Raw genomic sequence first — 22,340 nt, 5'->3', positions numbered from 1 at the left:
GACAGAGTCTCATTCTGTTGCCCAGGCTGGAGTGCAGTGGCATGATCTTGACTCACTGCAGCCTCAACCCCCTGGACTCAACTGATCCTCCTACCTCAGCCTCCCAAGTAGCTGGGACTACAGATGTACACCACCACGCCCGGCTAATTTTTTGTATTTTTTGTAGAGACGAGGTTTTGCCATGTGGCACAGGCTGGTTTTGAACTCCTGGACTCAAGTAATCCCCCTGCCTCAGCCTCCCAAAGTGCTGGGATTATAGGCGTGAGCCACTGCACCAGTACATGTTTCTAATTCTTGGTTAACAATGAAATTTGGGGCAGTTACTTTCCAGATTGCTACTGAAGATGTCACCCCAATAAAGGGCAGATGTTATTGTGAACTCAACAAGGACACAGATATCACGAACAGTTTGCTAATAATAATTTCCCCCAGTTTATCTTTGAGCAAAAAAATATGTCTCTGGATATTTTATATTTACCAGGGGAAAAAAACTAAGAACCTTTGAGGGTAAATGTTGTTTTTTAAAATATTATTATTATTTCCTATGGATAAATTTGCTTACAAACTACATCATGCAATACTTTGAAGTGTTTCTGGGGAACTCTGGGAAACATCTCTGGAAAGACCACACTTCCATCCAGAATGGGTAAGTATAACTAAGAACTTAAAAAACAAAATTATCTTTCATCCAGTTTAAGTGGTGATGTTAGTAAGTTGTAGCAATTGCTTGTCAGTCCTTAAAGTTGGGTAATGACTACTACCAGTTTTGGGGGGTTTCTATGTGCTAGATATCATGCAAAACACTTCAAATACACCCGTTTTTTTAATAGAACAATTCCGAAAGGTGTTATTACCACACTCATCTTACACTTGATAAAACTGAGATTCAGGCTGGGCACAGTGGCTCACGCCTGTAATCCCAGCACTTTGGGAGGCTGAGGTGGGTGGATCACCTGAGGTCAGGACCAGCCTGGCCAACATGGAGAAACCCCATCTCTACTAATAATACAAAAATTAGCCGAGTGTGGTAGCACATGCCTGTAATCCCAGCTACTAGGGAGGCTAAGATGGGAGGATTGCTTGAGCCCAGGAGGCGGAGGCTGCATTGAGCTGAGATCACACCGCTGCAGTGAGCCCAGATCACACCACTGCACTCCAGCCTGGGTAACAGAACGAGACTCTGTTTCAAAAAAAAAAAAAAAGCTGAGATTCAGAGAGGTATGTCACCCAACTTTTAAATGGCAAAACTGAGATTAAACCTAAGTATACCATTTTCTAATGTCAGTGGGAACTACTTAGTTAGTGTGCCTTAACTGCTTCTCCACTGCTGAATATGGTGCTGCTATTTCTAGTTTGTAGACACTCACAGACTTGTGTAGACTGGTCTATTCTATCCAAATAACTAAATCCTTGAGGCTTCTCTCATTCTGCCCTTTCCCCATAGATAAAGCCATGACTTAGCTTTCATATAGTCAATGTTAAAATGTCTAGGCCATTTTTATGCCAATAACTTTCCACTTCTTTCTAAGAATGCATTTATTACAGATTAGCTTGTCTCTTGATGAACTGTCTAGGAACATGAGTTACCAGTGTTGGCTCATAGTTAAGTCATATGACAACCTCCCATTAGCAGCCATCACTTATAGGCACAGGATTAGAAAACACGGTTATTCCTAGATCTATAAAAACATCTGAATGCGCTTGGGTTCACTTGCCAGAATTAACCAGATGGGATATGTAACCATACCTGACAGCCTTCATCGTCATTTGTATATACCAGAAAGTGGACTTCTTGTAAAGGGCTAGTTATCGGCCTTGTGCTGCTACTGTATTCGAACACTTCTGAAAGGATTAGTTTAGCAAAAACAGCTTTGGGAAACTGCAAACTTCCTGTTCCAATCATGGGAAATGTGATTGATGAGAAAGACAGCACTTCTACAGTTGTCAAACATTTCTTGATTATATTTGCCATGATCTGAAATGTGCAAAGTACATTTACATAAGTTAGGGCTTAAGCTAGTGGAAAACAGAAAGAGTTGTGGTCCCAGCAACTCTGACAAGGACCTCTCTGCTATTGTTGGCTTAGTCAGGGCCTGAGAAGTCAGAAAGAGGAAACAAAAACAGGGCAGAGTACTTTCCAGAGAGAGTCACACTCATTCAGGAGAGGCGGGTCCAACAGTGTGGGAATGGCTGCATAAAAATGGTAGCTCAATGTAACTAAAAGTGGTGTTTATGAAGAGTCTTTAACAACATGCAGTATTTATGTTAAGTTAAAAAAAAAAAAAATGTATTGGCCGGGCGCGGTGGCTCCCAGCACTTTGGGAGGCTGAGGCAGGCAGATAATGAGGTCAGGAGATCGAGACCATCCTGGCTAACACGGTGAAACCCCGTCTCTACTAAAAATACAAAAACAAAATTAGCCAGGCGTGGTGGCAGGCGCCTGTAGTCCCAGCTACTTGGGAGGCTGAGGCAGGAGAATGGCGTGAACCTGGCAGGCGGAGCTTGCAGTGAGCCAAGATCGTGCCACTGTACTCCAACTCCAGCCTGGGTGACAGAGCAAGACTCCGTCTCAAAAGCAAAAACAAAAACAAAAACAAAAAAACTGTATTTAAAAATGTTTAAAGAGAATATTGGTCCAAAAAAAAAAAAAAAAAGAGAGAGAGAATATTGGGCCTAACACAGTGGTTCACACCTGTAATCCCAGCACTTTGGGAGGCTGAGGTGGGCAGATCGCTTGAGCCCTTGAGTTCAAGACCAGCCTGGGCAACATGGTGAAACCCCATCTTTACAAAAACACAAAAATTAGCCAGGGATGGTGATGTGTGCCTGTTGTCCCAGCTACTCGGGAGGCTGAGGTAGGAGGATCACCTGAGCCCAGGAGGTGGAGGTTGCAGTGAGGTAAGATCACGCCACTGCACTCCAGCCTGGGCAATAGAGTGGGACCCTGTTTCAATTAAAAGAAAAAAAAAGAAGAGAGAGAAAGAGAGAATCTCAACTAAGACATAAATATGCTGTCCAGTTGTGGTGGCTCACACCTGTAATCCCAGCACTTTGGGAGGATGAAGCAGGCAGATCACCTGAAGTCGGGAGTTCAAGACCAGCCTGACCAACATGGAGAAATCCCATCTCTACTAAAAATACAAAATTAGCCAGGTGTAGTGGCACATGCCTATAATCCTAGCTACTCGGGAGGCTGAGGCAGGAGAATTGCTTGAACCTGGGAGGGGGAGGCTGCGGTGAGCCAAGATCGTGCCATTGCACTCCAGCCTGGGCAACAAGAGCAAAACTCCATCTCAAAAAATAAAAAAATAAATAAATAAATATGCATAAAGTCATAAAGTTGACTTGAAGGAAATATAGTAAAATGTTAACTAAAGTTACCTCTTAAGGCCAGGCACAGTAGCTCATGCCTGTAATCCCGGCACTTTGGGAGGCTGAGGCGGGTGGATCACTTGAGGTCAGGAGTTTGAGACCAGCCTGGCTAACATGGTGAAACCCCGTCTCTACTAAAAATACAAAAATTAGCCAGGCCCCGTGGTGGGCACCTGTAATCCCAGCTATTCAGGAGGCTGAGGCAGGAGAATCACTTGAACCCGGGAGGCAGAGAGGAGGTTGCAATGAGCTGAGATGGCGCCCCACTGCACTCCAGCCTGGGCAACAGAGCGAAATTCGGTCTCAAAAAGAAGAAGAAGAAAACAGTTATCTCTTGGTGGTTGGATTATTATTTTTATTGTCTTTTTGTACTTTTCTATATTTTCCACAATGTATTTGTATTACTTTTTTGTATTCTGAAAAAAAGTTGGGAAATTAAACTGGGAGTGGAGGTGGGAATGATGTTATCGAAAGAAGGGTACTGACTCTTTTTTCTTCTTCACCACAGTGCTGGGCGCACCTCTTTGCTGTACTGAAAGATTATTACATTACAACTTAGACACCCCTCCTGTAGAATCCCATTGAATGTTACTACCTCCAAGGGTCAATTACTCGGAAATAACTGGTAGTTGTGATGAATTCTCCATGGAATGTAATAAAGATTTCAATAGATAGACAGGGTTCAATCAGTACAAGGGTTTCACAGCCTAGGGCAGACACTTCTTTCTTGTGGGGGCTGGTGTGTGCATCATAGAATATTTAGCAGCATCCCTCGCTTCTACCCACTAGATACCAGCAGCAGTTGTAACAACCCAACTGTCCTCTGTGGGGCAAAATTGCTTCCCTTGAGCACAGATCTATACCACACCAGAAGGAGATTCCCAAAGCCACCAAATACATTGGAGAACTAAGAGCGTTCCCTACCTGCCAAGAAGTCTCTGCTCCATTATTCCAGTATGGAGCCACAGCATGGAGCACAGCTTTGCAGTCCAGATTGCAGCCGCTTGTCATGAATATGTTACCTACTTTTTCCTCTGTTTCCCGCCTTCTGTCATCTAACTCTTTCTGGAGCATGGGACCAGCTTTCTGCAAAAATGCCCGAGATAGTGGTCCTCCTCCAAGCTGAAGATTCATGGGAACGCTGTTGACAATGACATCGGCCTTAACGAAAATAGCAACAGTTAGAGATTGAATCAATAATACATAATGATGGAGCAACTGTAAATTTATTAAGTATTGTGGGGTAATGTACGGATATGTTTTGCCTGTCATACTAACATGTCAGCCCCACCCTCAAGGAGCTTACAGTCTATTGTTAGCACTGAAACACCATGATGAGGTCACTTCCAAAACTTAGACATTAAGGAAATATATTAACCACTGCTGTGAAATCAACACGTAATGAGTCAGAGTAGAGCTATGAAAATGAGTCAGAGACCAGAGGCAGAGAGTCAGAGACGAAGACTGAGAGAGAGAAATGGAGAAAGAAGAAAAATGAAAGTGAAAAACAGAGACAGAGATGGACAGAAACAAAAACACAGAAAGATTGAGACAGAGAGACAGGGGAAGGGAGAAAGAATTGCTCTCAGCCTGGCAGGAACTGAGAATACTTGTTTTGAATTTAACAATATACCAAAAGAAAGACTAGGTCGATGTGAAGGAGGGTATGGTCGGCCCTGAAGGCCTTGGCAAAGGAAAGTCACTAAGGTGAAGGTAGGCAGTATCCATTCTAGCCTGTCCAGGGATGTCGAGTTCTCCAATGTCAATGCTAAGGCTGTTCCTTTGGTGAAGTGAGGGTCATAGCCTAATGCCATGAGATGTTACATATTCAACTCATAACTCCTATTACTCAGATTTTGTGCTCTCCAGAAACCTTCTGATTCCCTGGTAATTTGGGAGTAAGAGGAGACAAACACTCTCATCATGTGGCCTTTTTTTTTTTTTTAATTTTTTTTTTTTTTTAAACACGATTTCGATCTGTTCCCCGGGCTGGAGTGCAGTGGCATGATCTCAGCTCACTGCAGCCTCTGCCTCCCAGGTTCAAGCAATTCTCATGCCTCAGCCTCCTGAGTAGTGGGGATTACAGGCATGTGCCACCATGCCTGGCTAATATTTGTATTACTAGTAGAGATGGGGTTTTGCCATGTTGGCCAGGCTGGTCTTGAACTCCTGATCTCAAGTAACCTGCCCACCTTGGCCCCCCAAAGTGTTGGTATTACTGGCATGAGCCCGGCCTGATCATGTGGATTTTTAATGTCCTGGTTCTTTGGGGAACTCTTCTTCATTGTAAATTAAAAGATGTCTATGTCCCTGGGACATATAATAGGTTATATTTCTCAACCTAATAATCGGCATTCTTGGATCCACTTATATAATGTTAGTTAGCATATGAGGTGTTATATGAAGTTAGCATAAACTAATCTCAATATCTGAGAAGCCCCTTGCAGAGACAAGAGTGAGCAAGCCATCCAAGAAACAAAACAAAACAAAACAAAACAAAATTAGATCTAGCCCATGTTCTCCTCACTCCCACTTGCAGTTTCATTCTCCATTTACTGATTCCTACACAGTTTAGGGAAGCAATATATTAACATGTAAAAAAATAGGCTGGGTGTAGTGGTTTACTCCTGTAATCCAGCATTTTGGGAGGATGAGGCAGGAGGATCACTTGAACCCAGGAGTTCGAGACCAGCCTGAGCAACACAGTGAGACTTTGTCTCTACAATTAAAAAAAAATTAGCTAGTGGCCTGTATTCCCAGCTACTTGGAAAGCTGAGGTGGGAGGATTGCTTGAGCCTAGGAGGTTGAGACTGCAGTGAACCGTGACTGCGCCACTGCACTCCAGCCTAGGTGACAAGGCAAGACGCTATCTCAAAAAAAAAAAAAAAAAAAAAAAAGTAACCTTGTTGTAATGTTTAAATCAATTCAAGGTAATCAAAAGACATTGTTAAATATACAAATATTAGTTGGTATAGAATTTCAAAAAAGATAGGAAATCATTTAGATTGGAATAGTGAGTGAAGGCTTTTTAAAGGGGATAAGAATTTCAGATTTCAGATAGGCCTTGAAGAATGGCTATAATTGGGTCAGGTAGAAAGAAGGCAGCAAGGCATTCAAGGTGTGTGGAATATTTAAGAAAGCATAGGATTGTGGCCGGGTGTGGTGGCTCATGCCTGTAATCCCAGCACTTTGGGAGGCCAAGGCAGGCAGATCACCTGAGGTCAGGAGTTCGAGACCAGCCTGGCCAACATGGCAAAACCCGGTCTCTACTAAAAATACAAAAATTAGCTGGGCATGGTGGGGGGCGCCTATAATCCCAGCTACTTGGGAGGCTGAGGCAGGAGAATCACTTGAACCCAGGAGACGGAGGTTGTAGTGAGCCGAGATCACACCACTGTATCCAGCCTGGGCGACAGAGCGAGACTCAGTATCAAAAAAAAAAAAAAAAAAAAAAAGAAAAGAAAAGAAAAGAGAAAGAAAAAAAGAAAGCATGGGATTGTGAAAGATCAGAAAGTAGTCCAAATTTAGCTAAAGCAGAGGTTCAGTAGTGAGAAGAGCGGCTGGGAAGAGATTTAGGGCCAGACGATGGAGTACTTGGAAAGCCACACTTTTTTGGACTTTGCCCTATAGGTAGTAGGAAGACACCGAAGATATGTGTGCAGAGAAGTACCTGCTAAAATAATGTTTTTGGAATATATATCAAACAGCGATGTAGAAGACAGATTAAAGAGTGACAAGGAGGTAAGGGTAGTACTGAGGCGTGATTGGAGGTTGGGAGTGGTGTGTACCGAAACACGGGTAGACAATGGCAATGAAAAGGAAAGACATGTACATGAGATATTTTGAAAGAGGGCTTATTAGGGCTTGGAAACTAACTGGATAGGAGAAAGAATTCAGAGAAGAAAGATAAAGAGGATTCCAGAGTTTACACAGCACCATCCAATGGTAAGAATAGGTAAACCCCAATATGAGTTGACACAAAATTTATAATCAACTCAGTGTACTGCATAGTGAAAAGACCTTGGTTTCTTTATCTATAAAATGTGGGTAAGTCATATATTTCTTCATTAGGTTGTAGTACTAATTGAGTAAGGTAAAATATAAAGTGGCCCATCATAAGGGGATAATGATAATAGCTACCATTTTTTTGAGTCCTTATTATGTGCAAGGCAGGGGATAAGTGGTTTATATGAATTATTTCATTTAAGCCTCATAACAACCTTCATATCATCATCATCCATATTTATAGATAAGAACTCTGAGACATAAGATGGATATTGACCAAGATCAGTGGCTGCTGAGTGGTGGAGCAGTATTTGAACCCTGCCAGAACTGACTTTAGAGTTGGTCTGCTTACCCACCACACTATGCCTACACCTAGAGTGAAAAATAAATTTACTGTCCTTTTATATCATCCAGTTCTTCTGGTCATATCACTCACCAATCACTCTCATAATACTCAGTTGCAGAGCTCACTATTACCAGTAGCCATGGCAATTATCTTTCTCATTGCAAATGAAATAATTACAATTCCAGTGTTATAAGTAAATCTCTTGAGTTTGATTAGTGTGAGTCAGATCAATTCTGTGTAAAATGACAAGATGCAACTTCTCAACCTGCTGATTTGAGGACAAGGTCCTGAACCCACGTGACAGAGGACTCTAAAAACTCTAGAGAACATGAAGAAAGCAGCCGGCCGCCTCCCCTCTGCCATCCCATTAACTACAGCAAATGCAAAGAATATTTCCAGTGGCTCATAATCCAGAAGAGTCTCCCAATTTCTCAGCAGCGTTCTCTTTCTGTTAGTCCTGAATGTCTGCCATCTGAAGGTAAACATCAGGTGTCCAAATGGTGGGGCTATAGAATTCTAAGAAGCATCTGAACCAGTGATTCTCAGCCCTAGCTGCATAAGATAATCACTCGGAATGCTTTCAAAAACTATTGTCGCCTACACCACATCCCTGACCAATTAAAGGCAGGATATCTAGGGGTGGGGCCTGGGAGTCCGTATTTTTAAAAGGTCCCCCGGATGATTATGATCTGCAGCCAGGATTGAGCATGATGGATGTCAACTATAGGAGGAATATAGGGCCTGTATCTTCTGTTAACTGGTGATTCCAAGGAAGAGGAAACAGTAGGAGAGGAGGGGTAGGCAGGAGACAGGCTGAGGATTTAGCACCTCTTCTGGTAAACTTTATCCCTCCTCATTCTTCCTGTGTTTCTGCAAAGTGCTCAGGCAGGAGCAAAGGCGTGTTTGTGAAGGGTGATTCTATAGTGTGCTGTACACATATCTTCCTCACTAATGCTGACTGATGCAGGAGAGAAAAATAGAACTGGGTTGAGAGTAAGTCAAGATCAGTTACAGAGAAATAAAAGAGATGGATTTGCAAACTCTTGTTTGTGGTTAAACTTGAACCCCTCCACATGAGTACATGTGGAAGAATATAGGGGATGGTAAGTATATATCTGCATAAACTTTAAGTAGGTTTAACTTCTCAAATTTATCTTTGATATCTTTAATCTTTGATTAAGATAAAGAACAAATTAAATCATGGAACAACTCACAGAACAAGTTAAATAGATCCCACTGTTCCTTGGTAGATTTATTAAATGGCATCACCTACCCAGATGTACAGAACATCTCCACTTATCAACTTGAGATTCAGACCTTCTTTGGTTTGGATTGAAGCTACAACATTCCTGATTGAAAGACAATCTTTCTTGCTGAACTTGTTGTCTCTGGACTGTGGAGAAAACAGTAAAGCATTACCAGCAATGCCAATTTCAAGAGTTCTCTTAGGCCAGGTGCGGTGGCTCAGGTCTGTAATCCCAGCACTTTCGAAGACTAGGTGGGAGAATCATTTGAGCCCAGGAGTTCAAGAACAGCCTGGGCAACATATTGAGACCCTGTCTCTATGAAAAAATAAATAAATAAAAAATTAGCCAGGCTCAGTGGCATGTGCCTGTAGTGCCCACTACTCAGGAGGCTGAGATAGGAGGATTGCTTGAGCCCAGGAAATCAAGGTGCCGGTGAGCCATGATGGCACCACTGCACTCCAGCCTGCGTAACAAAGCGAGACCCTGTCTCAAAAAGATGAAAAATAAGTAAATAAGTAAACTTTCCTTATAGGTGTTCATATAGAAAATAACTATTACATTTCACAGAATTCTCTAACTAAACTCATAACTTGGCTCTGAGATTTAAAAGCAGATAGTTTATTATTATAATGTTTGAATATCAATTGTATTTAATATCCCAAATGCCAGTGAGTTTTTTACTTATTCCCCCCAAGAATCCTAGCATAGCCAACCCTGTCTGTATTCCCCAGCCCTTACTACTTAAATGTACCCCGGATATATTTCCAACTGTATTTCTTGCCTGGAGACTTTCTCTAGTGCCAAATCTCATTTGGCTTGCTGGTGTAGCAGAGAGGAAGTACAGGTATACTGAACCCCCTCCACAATCCCCCACCACCAGCCCTCATCCAGTGATTGACAGGAGCTGGTATAAAAATACAGCAGCAACCTTGCCTCCCAGAGAGATTCACTATGAGTTTCCCCAGTGGGATTAAGTGGGAGCTGATTTGATGATGCGCCCTACCAGTTTCCTTTACTTTCTTTCTTTCTTTTTTTTTTCTGAGATGGAGTGTTGCTCTGTCACCCAGGCTGCAGTGAAGTGGCGTGATCTCGGCTCACTGCAACCTCCGCCTCCCGGATTCAAGTGATTCTCCTGCCTCAGCCTCCCAAGTAACTGGGATTACAGGTGCACACCACCACATCCCGCTAATTTCTGTATTTTTTTCTTTTCTTTTTGAACAGAGTCTTGCCCTGTCACCCAGGCTGGAGTGTAATGGCACGATTTTGGCTCACTGCAACCTCTGCCCCCTGGGTTCAAGCGATTCTCCTGCCTCAACCTCCTGAGTAGCTGGGATTACAGGCACTCGCCACCACACCCGTCTAATTTTTTGTATCTTTACAAAGATACAAAAATTATCTTTTTAATTGTTGGCCAGGCTGGTCTTGAACTCCTGACCTCGTGATCTGCCCGCCTCAGCCTCCCAAAGTGCTGGGATTACAGGTGCGAGCCACCACACCCGGCCCTACTTTCTGTATTTTTAGTAGAGACACAGTTTCACCACGTTGACCAGGCTGGTCTCAAACTCCTGACCTCAAGTGATCCACCCGCCTCGGCCTCCCAAAGTGCTGGGATTACAAGCATAAGCCACTGCACCCAGTCTGTTTCCTTTATTTTCTTAGTTAAATAAGTTGCACTTGAATCCTGTCTTAGGGTCCTCTTCAGGAGGCACTCAAACTAAGACATATCCCTGAGTACTCCATAATAATGCATTTGGAGTTTGACTATTAATCGATCATAGAATTTTAGAATTTAAAGGGTCATGACAGACCATCCAGGATAGAAACTTCATTGTCCTGAAAAGGAAACCAGTGTGCAGATGGATGAAATCATTTGATCAAAATCAAACTACTAGCTAATGAAGGACACAGTACTTGAATGTGGTCTCTTGACACCCAGTTCAGTTCTACTCTTCATGGAATCTGAGCTTATCTACCTCATGGTATTTCTCACACAAATGGTAAAAATATAGTACATGTTATCCCTCTTGCACTTGTGACAGACATTACTAATCCATATCAGCATTCTTTTTCAATCAACCCAGATCCAGTCTCAGAATCTTCCTCAACACAGAGCTCCAGGCAACAATTATCATTTGGTCAGACGTAATCCATGAAACTAAATCTATTTCCCATGCCTGATCTCACTCAAAAAGGATATCAATTTTTTTTTGTTTAAAGTTGTCTTTTATTATTTTTCAGTCTGTGCTTTGGCAGTGGGTTTCTGGGCAATACTTTCATTTGCTCAAGAATTTCATGATTTGTTACTCTTCTGCATGCACGCTGGTATGTTCCATGAAAGTTTTATCCGTGATCTCCCACCCAGAGAATTCTTTGGGTGAGAGTCTTAAAGCATTGATGTGAAGACTAGAAAACCTCCCAAAAGAACCAGCTATATTCTCAGTCACATTTTGGTTTTCCTTTTTGTTTTGGTTGGTGCTTTCTCTTATTGTCTTTAATTGTGTTACAACTCTTCACATCCTCCAGACAACCAATTATTATGACCATCTCCTTGAACATATCAAATTCAATCAAAATCCTATCATCCTCTAAACTGTTTTTTATGTCCTGCCATACTGCTGGCTTCATATTCAATCTGGTGACTTGATATTTAGACACAATGCAGGAGGATTTTTTTAGAAACATGTTCTCTACAGGTCTTGATGACACTGATTTTTTTTGGTCTTCCTTGAGTAAGCTGGGTGGTTGTAGACCTGCATGTTACCTCCAACCCCTTACAGCTGCCTTGGGGTCATGTTACCTCACAGTGACAACTTCTCATCCTGTGATTTGTCATTCTGATCAGGTGATGCATTTTAGGCAGGAACTTCCATATGTGAGGATCCAGGGCCACCAGGAGTGGTGCTGGCCTGGCAACTTTTTCAGGGACTTTTCCCCTTGATACAAGGCTGTGCCCAAAGACACATAACACTGGGACACAGAAATGGGCCTTTCATTGAAGACCCAGACTTTTTGGTCAAGTAGGTATTCACCGCCAAAAATAAAAATAAAGGGTAGGCATCATTCAGACAAAACCAAATGGTAATATTTTAAAGAGCAAAAGGTACCTCTGGCACATAAATGCTGACACTCATGAGACTAAATAGAGTGTCTTCCTAAAATGGCACCACTGTCAACAGCTCAGTGAAAGATGTGACATTCGTAAATGCAATGGAGGTAATCCTCAACTAATGGAACAAGTCAATTCCATGCATGTTTACTTAGCCATAAAGTTTTATCACATTGGTCTGATTTTCCCATTGACATTCGTTGTAATATTGAAAAGGTAATTCTTTTCCTGAAAAAGTCTTGCCCTTAGAGATTCAATAAATACAAGCAACAATGCAGGAGCAATTCAAAATAACCTCTTTAAAGTAAGGTCATTACTATTTTTGAAAGGAATGGTTATAATAGTCAAAAATATTAGAAACAATTTTGTGCTATAATTGAAAGAAGTCATAAAATTAGGTCAGATTCCCTAGCAACAGAGCCTGAGTTTGGGATTCATATGCAAGTGATTTATTAAGGTTGTGCCCGCAGGAGAAACGTGTAGGAAGTAAGAGATGAAGATAGAGAAGGGGAAGAAGCTAAGCTAGAATATGTTTTTCGGTGTACCCTGGTATCTGCCTGATCTCCCAGGGAGCTCTAGAGTATATAACTTCCATAACAGCACTTGTCCCTCCTAGGGGCAAGGGAGCTCAGTTCCTCTACCTCCATACCAGTCAGTTATTGTCTACAGACCATCTGATCAGGAGATGAATGTCAACTCCCAGGCACCTCCGGGAGAGGCACCCTTCAGTCTCCCAAAGGCAGTCCCCTGGGAAAGAATCCAAATGTGAGTCCTTAATAGTAATACAGTCAATAAGCAGTTGGCTTATGAATGCACCTGATAAGTAAAAGAGACCAAGCCCAGGGCATCTGGGAGAGGCACAAAAGAAAAGAAAGACCACTAAGGAAAGTCCAAAGAATAACTGCACAAGTTTGAGAGAAAGAGAATGCGGCTCAGCAGCTAAGTCATATAAAAACGTCTAAGGGATCCTGATTGGCAGTAAACTCAGTACAAATTAACAGTAATGTAGCTCTGTTTAAGGAAGAAAAAAAAAAGGCCACCAAATGCAAGGATGTGGAGCAGCAGGAATACTCATTCATTGCTGGTGGGAATGCAAAATGCTACAGCCACTTTGGAAGACAGGCAGTTTTTTACAAAACTAAACATACTCTTCCCATATGATTCAGCAGTTGCATTACTTGGTACTTACCCAAATAAATTGAAAACTTTTGTTCACACAAAACCTGTACATGAATGTTTCTGGAAGCAATAAAGCTTTATTCATAACTGCCAAAACTTGGAAGCAACCAAGATGTCCTTCTGTAAGTGAGTGGATAAATAAACTATGGTACTTCCATACGATAGAATATTATTTAGCACTAAAAAGAAAAAGAACTGAGTTATCAAGCCACAGAAAGACATGGAAGAAACTTAAATGCAGATTTCTAGGTGAAAGAAGTCAGTCTGTAAAGGCTACATACTGTATTATTTAACTATATGACATTCTGGAAAAGGCAAAATTCTAGAGACAGTAAACAGATGAGTGGTTGCCAGAGATTTCAGAGAAGGAGGGAGGGATGAATAGGTGGAGCACAGGCAATTTTCAGGGCAGTGAAACTATTCTGTATGATATTGTAATGGTGGACACATGACATTATGCATTTGTCAAAAACAATGGAACAGGCCAGGGCAGTGGCTCATGCCTGTAATCCCAGAACTTTGGGAGGCTGAGGCAAGTGGATCACCTGAGGTCAGGCGTTTGAGACCAGCCTGGCCAACATGGTGAAACCCCATCTCTACTAAAAATACAAAAATTAGCTGGGCGTGATGGCAAGCACCTGTAGTCCCAGCTACTTGGGAGGCTTGACCCAGTAGGTGGAGGCTGTAGTGAGCTGAGATCGCACCACTGCACTCCAGCCTGGGTAACAGAGCAAGGCTCCATCTCAAAAAAAAAAAAAAAAAAACCCACAAAAGACAAACAAAAACCAATGGAACTATACAACACAAAAAGTGAACTCTAAACTATGGACATTAGTTAATAACAATGCATTGGTTCATCAATTGCAACAAATGTATCACACTAATGCAAGATGTTAATAATAGGGGAAACTAGGGGAGAGGGGGTATTTGAGAATTTTCCGCTTTCTGCTAAATTTTTCTGTGTACCTAAAACTACTCTAAAAACAAAGTCCTTTCCTTAAAAAAAAAAAAAGGTAATAATGAATTTGGGGGCAATACTAATAGAAACATACTAACAAGAATGGGCATGAATAACGACTTTATTCTACTTTTCACTGTTAAAAACAGGCAACACCTGTGGTATGTGCTTACTTCAAAGTGCCAAATGTTGCAAAGGGATTATGAAAACTAGGTATGTGCAGAATAGAAAAACCGATGCCCTGAAAGGATGCAAAACCATGTCACATGAGGATATGCAGAAGGGAATGAGAATCTTTAACTTGCAGGAGTAGAGTTAACGAGTGGGGTGGAATGCAAGAGCAGTTGTCTTTAGACATTTGAAGAGCTGCCTTATGAAGGAATGATTTCTACTACTCTAAGTTGGTATGTACAGTTATAGTAAAACATATTTGGGCTTAACATAAAGCTACGTTTTAAAATAATTAGAACTGCCCTAAGATGGAATGGGTAGGTCAACATGGGAAACAATAACTTCCCAGGCAAGCAGAAGATAGACCATCACTTAGTGGTCTGGTTTTACATCTAAGTGAACTCTTTTGCCTTTTTTCTCCCATATTTTTCTTAATTGAACTCCCTAGCCTACTTTGAATGCATTTTACTAGTAAAAATAGTTTTATTTTAGTACTCTTATGTCAGAGGTGATAGCAATGAAGGACAGTGAAAATGAAAGAGTGAAATACTTAAATAATATTTAATAATGGCATTTTGTGCTTATATCTGCTAAGAATTATAGTTATCCAAAACACAATTCATACCTGTTATTTCTCACCAAATTAGTAACTTGTGTTTCCCATTTGTTCTTAATTTGATAATTATAATAGCTTTATTTATTGGGTACCTGTTATGTGTCAGATATTTTGTAAATATTATCTCACTTAATTTAATCTTAACAATGAGCCTGTGAGATAGATACTTTCTGAATGAGGAAACAAGCCTGGTGCAATGGTTCATGTCTGTAATCCCAGCACTTTGGGAGGCCAAGGCAGGAGGATCATTTGAGGCCAGGAGTTCAAGACAAGCCTGGCCAACATAGCAAAACCCCATCTCTATGAAAACATTGAAAAATTAGCTGGGCTTGGTGGTGCACACCTGTAATCCCAGCTACGCTGGAGGCTGAAGTGGAAAGATTACTAGAGCTCAGGATTTTGAGGCTGCAATTAGCTCCGATTATGCCACTGCATGCCTGGGCAACACAGTGAAACCCTGTCTCAAATAAGTAAATAAATAAATGAAGAAAAGGAAAGAAAGAAAGAAAGAAAGAAAGAGAGAGAGAAAGAGGGAGAAAGAAAAGGAAAGGAAAGAAAAGAAAAAAGAAAAAAGAGAAAGGCAAGTAAGAAAGGCAAGAAAAAGAAAGAGAGAGGAGAGAAAGAGAATCAGAAAGTGACTTTGCCATTGTTATCCAGCTAATAAAATCTGGAAGGAATTAGATCTATACATTTGGGATTTTTTTTTTTTTTGAGACAATGTCTCGCTCTGTTGCCCAGGCTGGAGTGCAGTGGCCCAATATCATGGCTCACTGCAGCCTCAGCCTCCTGGGCTCAAGTAATCATCCTCTCACCTCGGCTTCCCAAGCATATGGCACAGCCATGTGCCACTACACCTGGCTAATACATTTGGGATTCTAAAGGACAGGCTGGGCGTGGTGGCTCATGCCTGTAATCCCAGCACTTTCGAGGCTGAGGTGGGCAGATCACCTGAGGTCAGGAGTTCAAGATCAGCCTGCCCAACATGGTGAAACCCTGTCTCTACTAAAAATACAAAAAATTAGCTGAGCATGGTGGCGCACGCCTGAAGTCCCAGCTACTCAGGAGGCTGAGGTGGGATAATTGCTTGAACCCGGGAGGCAGAGCTTGCAGTGAGCCAAGATCATGCCACTGCACTCCTGCACTCCAGGGTGACGAGCAAAACTCCATCTCAAAAAAATAAAAAATAAAAAAAGAATAAAATAAAAATAAAGGACAGTGGTGCTCTAGTATTTCTATATAGATGGCTTAGGTGTGACAATCTGGCTAGAAGTCGAGGGTGGTGAAGGGAGCCTGTCTTGAAGCTGTACCTTCTTGGATAGTGAAAGTAAGATCACTCTCGATCCCTACCTCCTGGTCATTGAGCCTTTGCGTAGTCTCCTTCCATATCATATCAGAGTTGGCTGTGTGACCAACAAAATATGGCAGAATTGACGCTATGTCACGTCTGAGGCTGGTGTATGAAAAGCACTGCAGCTTTCTGCGCTCTCATGGCCTCTCTTTCTCTCTCTCTCTTTCCCCCTTCCTCCCACGGATAACTCAGTCTGGGGGAAGTCAGCTGCCATATTATGAACAGCCCTATGGAGAGGCCCTCGAAGTCAAGGGACTGAAGTGTCTGACAGGAGCCATGTGAGTGGGCTCAGAAGCAGACTCTCCAGTCGCAGTCAAGCCTACGATGACTGCAGCCCCAACCAACAACTGAATAACCACGTCATGATAGATATTGAGCCAGAATCACCCAGCTAAGCTGCTCTCAAATTCCTGATCACAGAAAGTGTGTGATAATAAATGTTTGTTATCTAAAACACCCAAGTTTTGTGGTAATTTGTTATGTAGCAATAGAAAAGTAAAAATATAAATTGTATGCTTATATAGGATGGCTTGAGGAGGCAGGCTGGTAGAGACAGTGGGGATAAGGCTGAAACTCCCATCCCCTAATCCTTTTTAGCAAAGTCATTGCTGAGAGCCAAGCTCTAACCACTATACCAGCAATATGAAATTTAAAGGTCTTAACAAAAAACGTGTAAATATATATCCATGGGTTCAACCAACCATTGATTGAAAATATTTTTTAAAAAATGCAAAATAACAATACAACAGTGAAAAATAAATAAAAATACAGTATAACAACTATTTACATAGCATTTACACTGCATTAGGTATTATAAAGTAATCTAGAGATGACTTAAAGTATATAGAAGGATGCATGTAGGTTACATGCAAATACTAGGCCATTTTATATAAGGGACTTGAGGATCCATGGATTTTGGCATTGCTTGGGGTCCAAGAATCTATCCCCTGTGGATACTGAGGGACAACTCTGTGTATTATAATATGCATATATATAAAATCTATATCTATAGACTAGAAAAGAAAATGCATCTATTCCTTAGCAGCAAATGCATATATTGCAACAAAATTTATTTTTCCAAATTGTAACAAATACTGTTCTTTTAATATAAGGTATGGACTGGGATATAAAATATATTTTTTAGGATGTATTGTGGAAAAAGAAAAATAAAAAAGCTGGGCGCGGTGACTCACATCTGTAATCCCAGCACTTTGGGAGGCCGAGGCGGGCAGATCACCTGCGGTTGGGAGTTCGAGATCAGCCTGACTAACATGGAGAAACCCCATCTCTACTAAAAATACAAAATTAGCCAGGTGTGGTGGCGCATGCCTCTAATTACAGCTACTCAGGAGGCTGAGGTAGGATAATCACTTGAACCCAGGAGGCGGAGGTTGCAGTGAGCCGAGATCACACCATTGCACTCCAGCCTGGGCAACAAGAGCGAAACTCCATCTCAAACGTCTCACAAAAAAAAAAAAAAAAAAAAAAAATGTTGGCCAGACGAGATGGCTCACACCTGTAATCCAAGCACTTTGAGAGGCTGAGGGGGTTGGATCACTTGAGCCCAGTAGTTTGAGACCATCCAGGGCAACATGGTGAAACACCCTTTCTACAAGAAAAACCACAAGAAAGCCAGGCATGGTGCTGGGCGCCTGTAGTCCCAGCTAGTTGGGAGGCTGAGGCGGAAGAATTGCTTGAGCCCAGGAGGTCGAAGCTGCAGGGAGTTATGATCGCACCACTGCAATTCAGCCTGGGTGACAAGAGTGAGATCCTATCTCAAAAACAATAAAAGTTTATGAAATGAAATGCTACTGAACTGTACTCCACTCTGCCTCCCCTATTTATTTCTTTACTTCTCTAATGGCTGGAGTGCAGATTGAGTCTCCTAGACAACCAAACTTGTACATGTCATCTACAGAAACACTGGATATGCTTAAACATTAACCATTTAGCAGAGTATAACCACGATGGAAAAAAAAAGAAATTTTAAGGGCTCTCCAGATGTCAAAAGCAGCATTATGGACTAGGTGATGAGTATGTAAGAGAGATGAGGTCTTCACAGTCTACCAGTTTGGGAAGTTGGTAGTAATCCTAAGATTGCTATAGTAGGAATCAGATATTTTGGCTGGGTGCAGTGGCTCATGCCTGTAATCCCAGCACTTTGGGAGGCCAAGGCTGGTGGATCACTTGAGCCCGGGAATTCAAGGCCAGCCTGGGCAACACAGGGAGGTCCCACTTCTAAAAAAAATAAATAAATAAATATAAAAAATTAGCCAGGTGTGGTGGCATGTGCCTGTTGTCCCAGCTATTCAGGAGGCTGTGGCAGGAGGATTGCTTGAGTCCAGGAGGTTGAGGCTGCAGTGAGTTGTGATTGTACCCCTGCACTCCAGCCTGGGTGACAGGGTGAGACCCTGTCGAAAAAAAAAAAAAAGATATTTTACTCATCAACTCCAGGATGGAGTTAAGTCTATTAGCCGTTTTTTGTTTGTTTGTTTGTTTTCGAGATAGGGTCTTCTTCTGTCACCTAGGCTGAAATGCAGTGGTGCAATCATAACTCACTGTAACCTCAAACTCTTGGGCTCAAGTGATCCTCCCACATTAGCCTCCCAAGTAGCTGGGACTACAGGTGCGTGCTACCATACCTGGCTAATTTTTTAATTTTTTGTAGAAATGGGGTCTCCCTGTGTTACCCAGGTTGGTCTCTAACTCCTGGGCTCAAGTGATCCTCCCACCTTGACCTCCCAAAGTGCTGGGATTACAGGTGTGAGCCACCGTGCCTGGCCTCTTTTAGCTTTTTAAACCACTTGCTGGCAGGGGGAGGGGGGAGGGATAGCTTTAGGAGATATATCTAATGCTAAATGACGAGTTAATGGGTGCAGTACACCAGCATGGCACATGTATGCATATGTAACTAACCTGCACATTGTGCACATGTACCCTAAAACTTAAAGTATAATAATAATTAAAAAAAAGAACAAAAAACCACTTGCTATGGTCTGAATGTTTGTGTCCCTCCAAAACTGATGTTGAAACCTAATTTCCACTGTGGTATTATTAAGAGATGGGGCCTTTAAGAGGTGATTAGGTCATAAGTGTGGAGCCCTCATGAATGGGATTAGTGCCATTATTTTAAAAAGGCTTTCGGAAGCCTTCTACCTGTCTGCCACGTGAGGACACAGCAAGAATGTGCCATCTTTGGAAGAGAAAATAAGCCCTCATCAGACACCAAATCTGCTAGTGTTTTGATCTTGGACTTTCCAATTGCCAGAACTATGAGCAATACATTTATGTTGCTTATGTATTACCCAGTCTAAGGTATTTTGTTGTAGTAGCCTGAACAGACTAAGACACCACTATTGAAAGTTAAGCTCCTTTTCTTCGTAGATAGCCTCTCAACTTTTAGCTCTCCTACCTGACTGGTTTTCATTGAAGCTATGTGAGGAGGATCTTAATATCTGCTTCTATCCTCTGACTTTTCCCCCAGTGTTCTCTTCCCACCTATAGTTTCAGGGATACTTTTTGGCTTCACCACTTCTTCCTCATGATCACAGTTGGGAAGGGACATGCAGGTGAGGTACAGCCATTAAAAAATGATGTTTATTTGGTCATATTATCCAAAGTATAAGTATAAGCTATTTTGTGCATGGTAAAACCTTCAAGAAAATGTTACTGTCTTTAAAATGGTTCATTCCATTTTCTAAATGCTTTATGTTTTATTTGACAAGTGATCAGATTCTGAATATATCTTGAAGGTGAACAGGATTTCCCAAAGGAAAATAGAGGATATGAGAGAAACAGAAGAGTCAAGATGACTCCTGGGCTTTGGTCTGAGCAACTAGGAGGATAGAGTTGCTATCCACTGACATGAGAAAGTCCATGGGTAATGCAAGTTGATGAGGTGGGGTGGAGAGGGTAAGGAGTTTTGTTTAGGACATGTTACGTTTGTGCTTTTTTTTTTTTTTTTTTTTTTTTTTTGAGATGGAGTCTCACTCTGTTGCCAGGCTGGAGTACAGTGGCGAGATCTCAGCTCACTGCAACCTCCGACTCCTTGGTTCAAGGGATTATCCTGCCTCAGCCTCCCTAGTAGCTGGGATTACAGGCACATGCCACTACGCCCAGCTAATTTTTGTATTTTTAGTAGAGACGGGGTTTCACCATGTTGGCCAGGATGGTCTTGATCTCCTGACCTTGTGATCTGCCTGCCTCGGCCTCCCAAAGTGCTGGGATTACAGGAGTGAGCCACCGCACCCAGCCATGTTTATGCATATTCTTTTAGACAACCAGGTATGGAAGTCTTCTGGGCAGTGAGCATAGACATTGGAGTTTTGGAGAGAGTCTTGACTGCAGATAAAAACTGAGTCATAGGTACACAGTATTTAATGCCATTAGATCCTAGAGAGTGTAGAGAAAGAGGAAAAAAAGAACCAAGGACTAAGTCCCACATTAAGAACTGGATGAAAGAAGAGGAATGAGAAAAGAAGAATAAAAATGAGCAGCCAAGCCAGCGTGGTGGCTCATGCCTGTAATCCCAACACTTTGGGAGGCCAAGGCAGGCAGATTGCTAGAGCTCATGAGTTTGCGACCACCCTGGGCACTGTGGCAAAACCCTGTCTCTACAAAAAAAATACAAAAATTAGCTGGGTGTGGTGGTGCATGCCTGTAGTCCCAACTACTAGAGAGGCTGAAAAGGGAGGGGGAAGTGGCAGTGGGCCAAGATCGTGCTACTGCCCTCTAGCCTGGGCAGCAGAGCAAGACTAAAGTCTCAAAACAGACCAACAAAAAGCAGCCACTGAGGTAGCACAAAACTGAAAAGTATGGTGTCCTAGCAGCGAGTGAAAAACCTGTATTTAGGAAGAAGGAGCCATCAATTGTATGAAATGCTGCTAAGAGATCGAGTAAAAGGAGGACTGAAAAGTGGCTATTGAGTCCAGCAAAGTGGAGATCATTTGTGACTTTGACAAGAACAGCTTTGGTGGAACACTGGAGGTAAAAGCCTGTCTGGAATGGATTTAAGAAAGAATGGGGGGAGAGGAAATGGGGATGAGGTAGACAAATTTCGATCAAGAAATTTTGCTGCAAAGGGAAGCAAAGAAATGAAGTAGTAGCTATGTGGAAATTGGGGTCAAGGGAAGCTTTGTTTTGTTACTGTGAAAAAAAAAAAACAATTCCTTCAGCTAGATCCCCATAGAACCTGTTCAAAGCTTGAGTTAATTAACAGCATATTCCGGTAAGAATGTTATGGCTTTGATGGGTTTCCTTATCACCTGTGCAGCCTCTAATCTGACTTCATCCATGCATTAAAAGCTGAATAACCACTTTGAACATCAAGAAGGAAGAGAAATTAATCCTTTGTAGTCAGAAAACTCAACCAGGGCTGAACCCTCCTCTGGGAAATACTGAACATTGGTTACTCTTTCTCTTCCATTTTTGGGATTTTTGAAGAAAATTGTTATGTAATTATGTTCAACATCAAGTGGCATATTTTCAATCTTAATGGTTGTTGTCTGTTCCAAAGGTTCTGGGGAAATCTGAAGTTGCTGAACTTCCATGGTGTCCATCACAAACATTAATAAATGTGTTGACATCTAGAATAAAAATCAACTTATTGGTATTGTAATTTTACTTCATATTAGAAGAAAACAGATTTTTAAAAGTAATTTGATTTAGAGGCGATAACCACAAATTAAAATTAGATGCTAATTTCTATGTAAAGTTAGATTTCACAACGTCAATTTCAACCTCCCCTACCCTACATCAATTTCAACTTACCCTACGTTGCCTACCCTGAATACACAGCAATCTTTAACAATGACTTCCAATTTGAGATCATTTGGGGAACAGGATCAACAGTTACCTCTCCAAGTGTAATCAAGGACGTGGAGCTACTTTGTAATACAATAATAGTAATAATTGTTACACAATATTGTTTTCTAAATCTGATTTATCTTTGTCTCCCATACAAACTCACCCATACCTTGATATCTATTTGGAC

At 41.8% G+C, this 22,340-nt stretch overlaps 1 protein-coding gene and 1 long non-coding RNA gene across 3 annotated transcripts in view; one reads left to right on the top strand and one right to left on the bottom strand.

The window, feature by feature from the left end:
* The window catches only part of PARP15 (poly(ADP-ribose) polymerase family member 15), a 63,347-nt gene that overhangs the window by 24,031 nt on the left and 16,976 nt on the right, over positions 1-22,340 (bottom strand). Inside the window, exons 2-4 of one of the 2 annotated variants that reach the window (XM_004036178.5) lie at positions 8,997-9,116; positions 4,297-4,533; positions 1,748-1,975 (exon numbers count right to left, since the gene is read on the bottom strand). In XM_004036178.5, the coding sequence (XP_004036226.3) occupies positions 1,748-1,975; positions 4,297-4,533; positions 8,997-9,116 (585 nt within the window). The remainder of the gene's footprint in view (positions 1-1,747; positions 1,976-4,296; positions 4,534-8,996; positions 9,117-22,340) is intronic. The other variant, XM_055383805.2, reaches the window with a different exon arrangement.
* Positions 507-14,611, top strand: LOC129532768 (uncharacterized). The gene is made up of 3 exons (XR_008678685.2): positions 507-646; positions 7,003-7,113; positions 14,363-14,611. It is a non-coding gene; the product is annotated as an uncharacterized lncRNA (long non-coding RNA).

This window comes from Gorilla gorilla, chromosome 2 (assembly GCF_029281585.2).
Source record: "Gorilla gorilla gorilla isolate KB3781 chromosome 2, NHGRI_mGorGor1-v2.1_pri, whole genome shotgun sequence".
NCBI lineage: Eukaryota > Metazoa > Chordata > Mammalia > Primates > Hominidae > Gorilla > Gorilla gorilla.
Note: the sequence above shows the minus strand (reverse complement) of the source record. Positions and strands in the feature narration are given on the sequence as shown.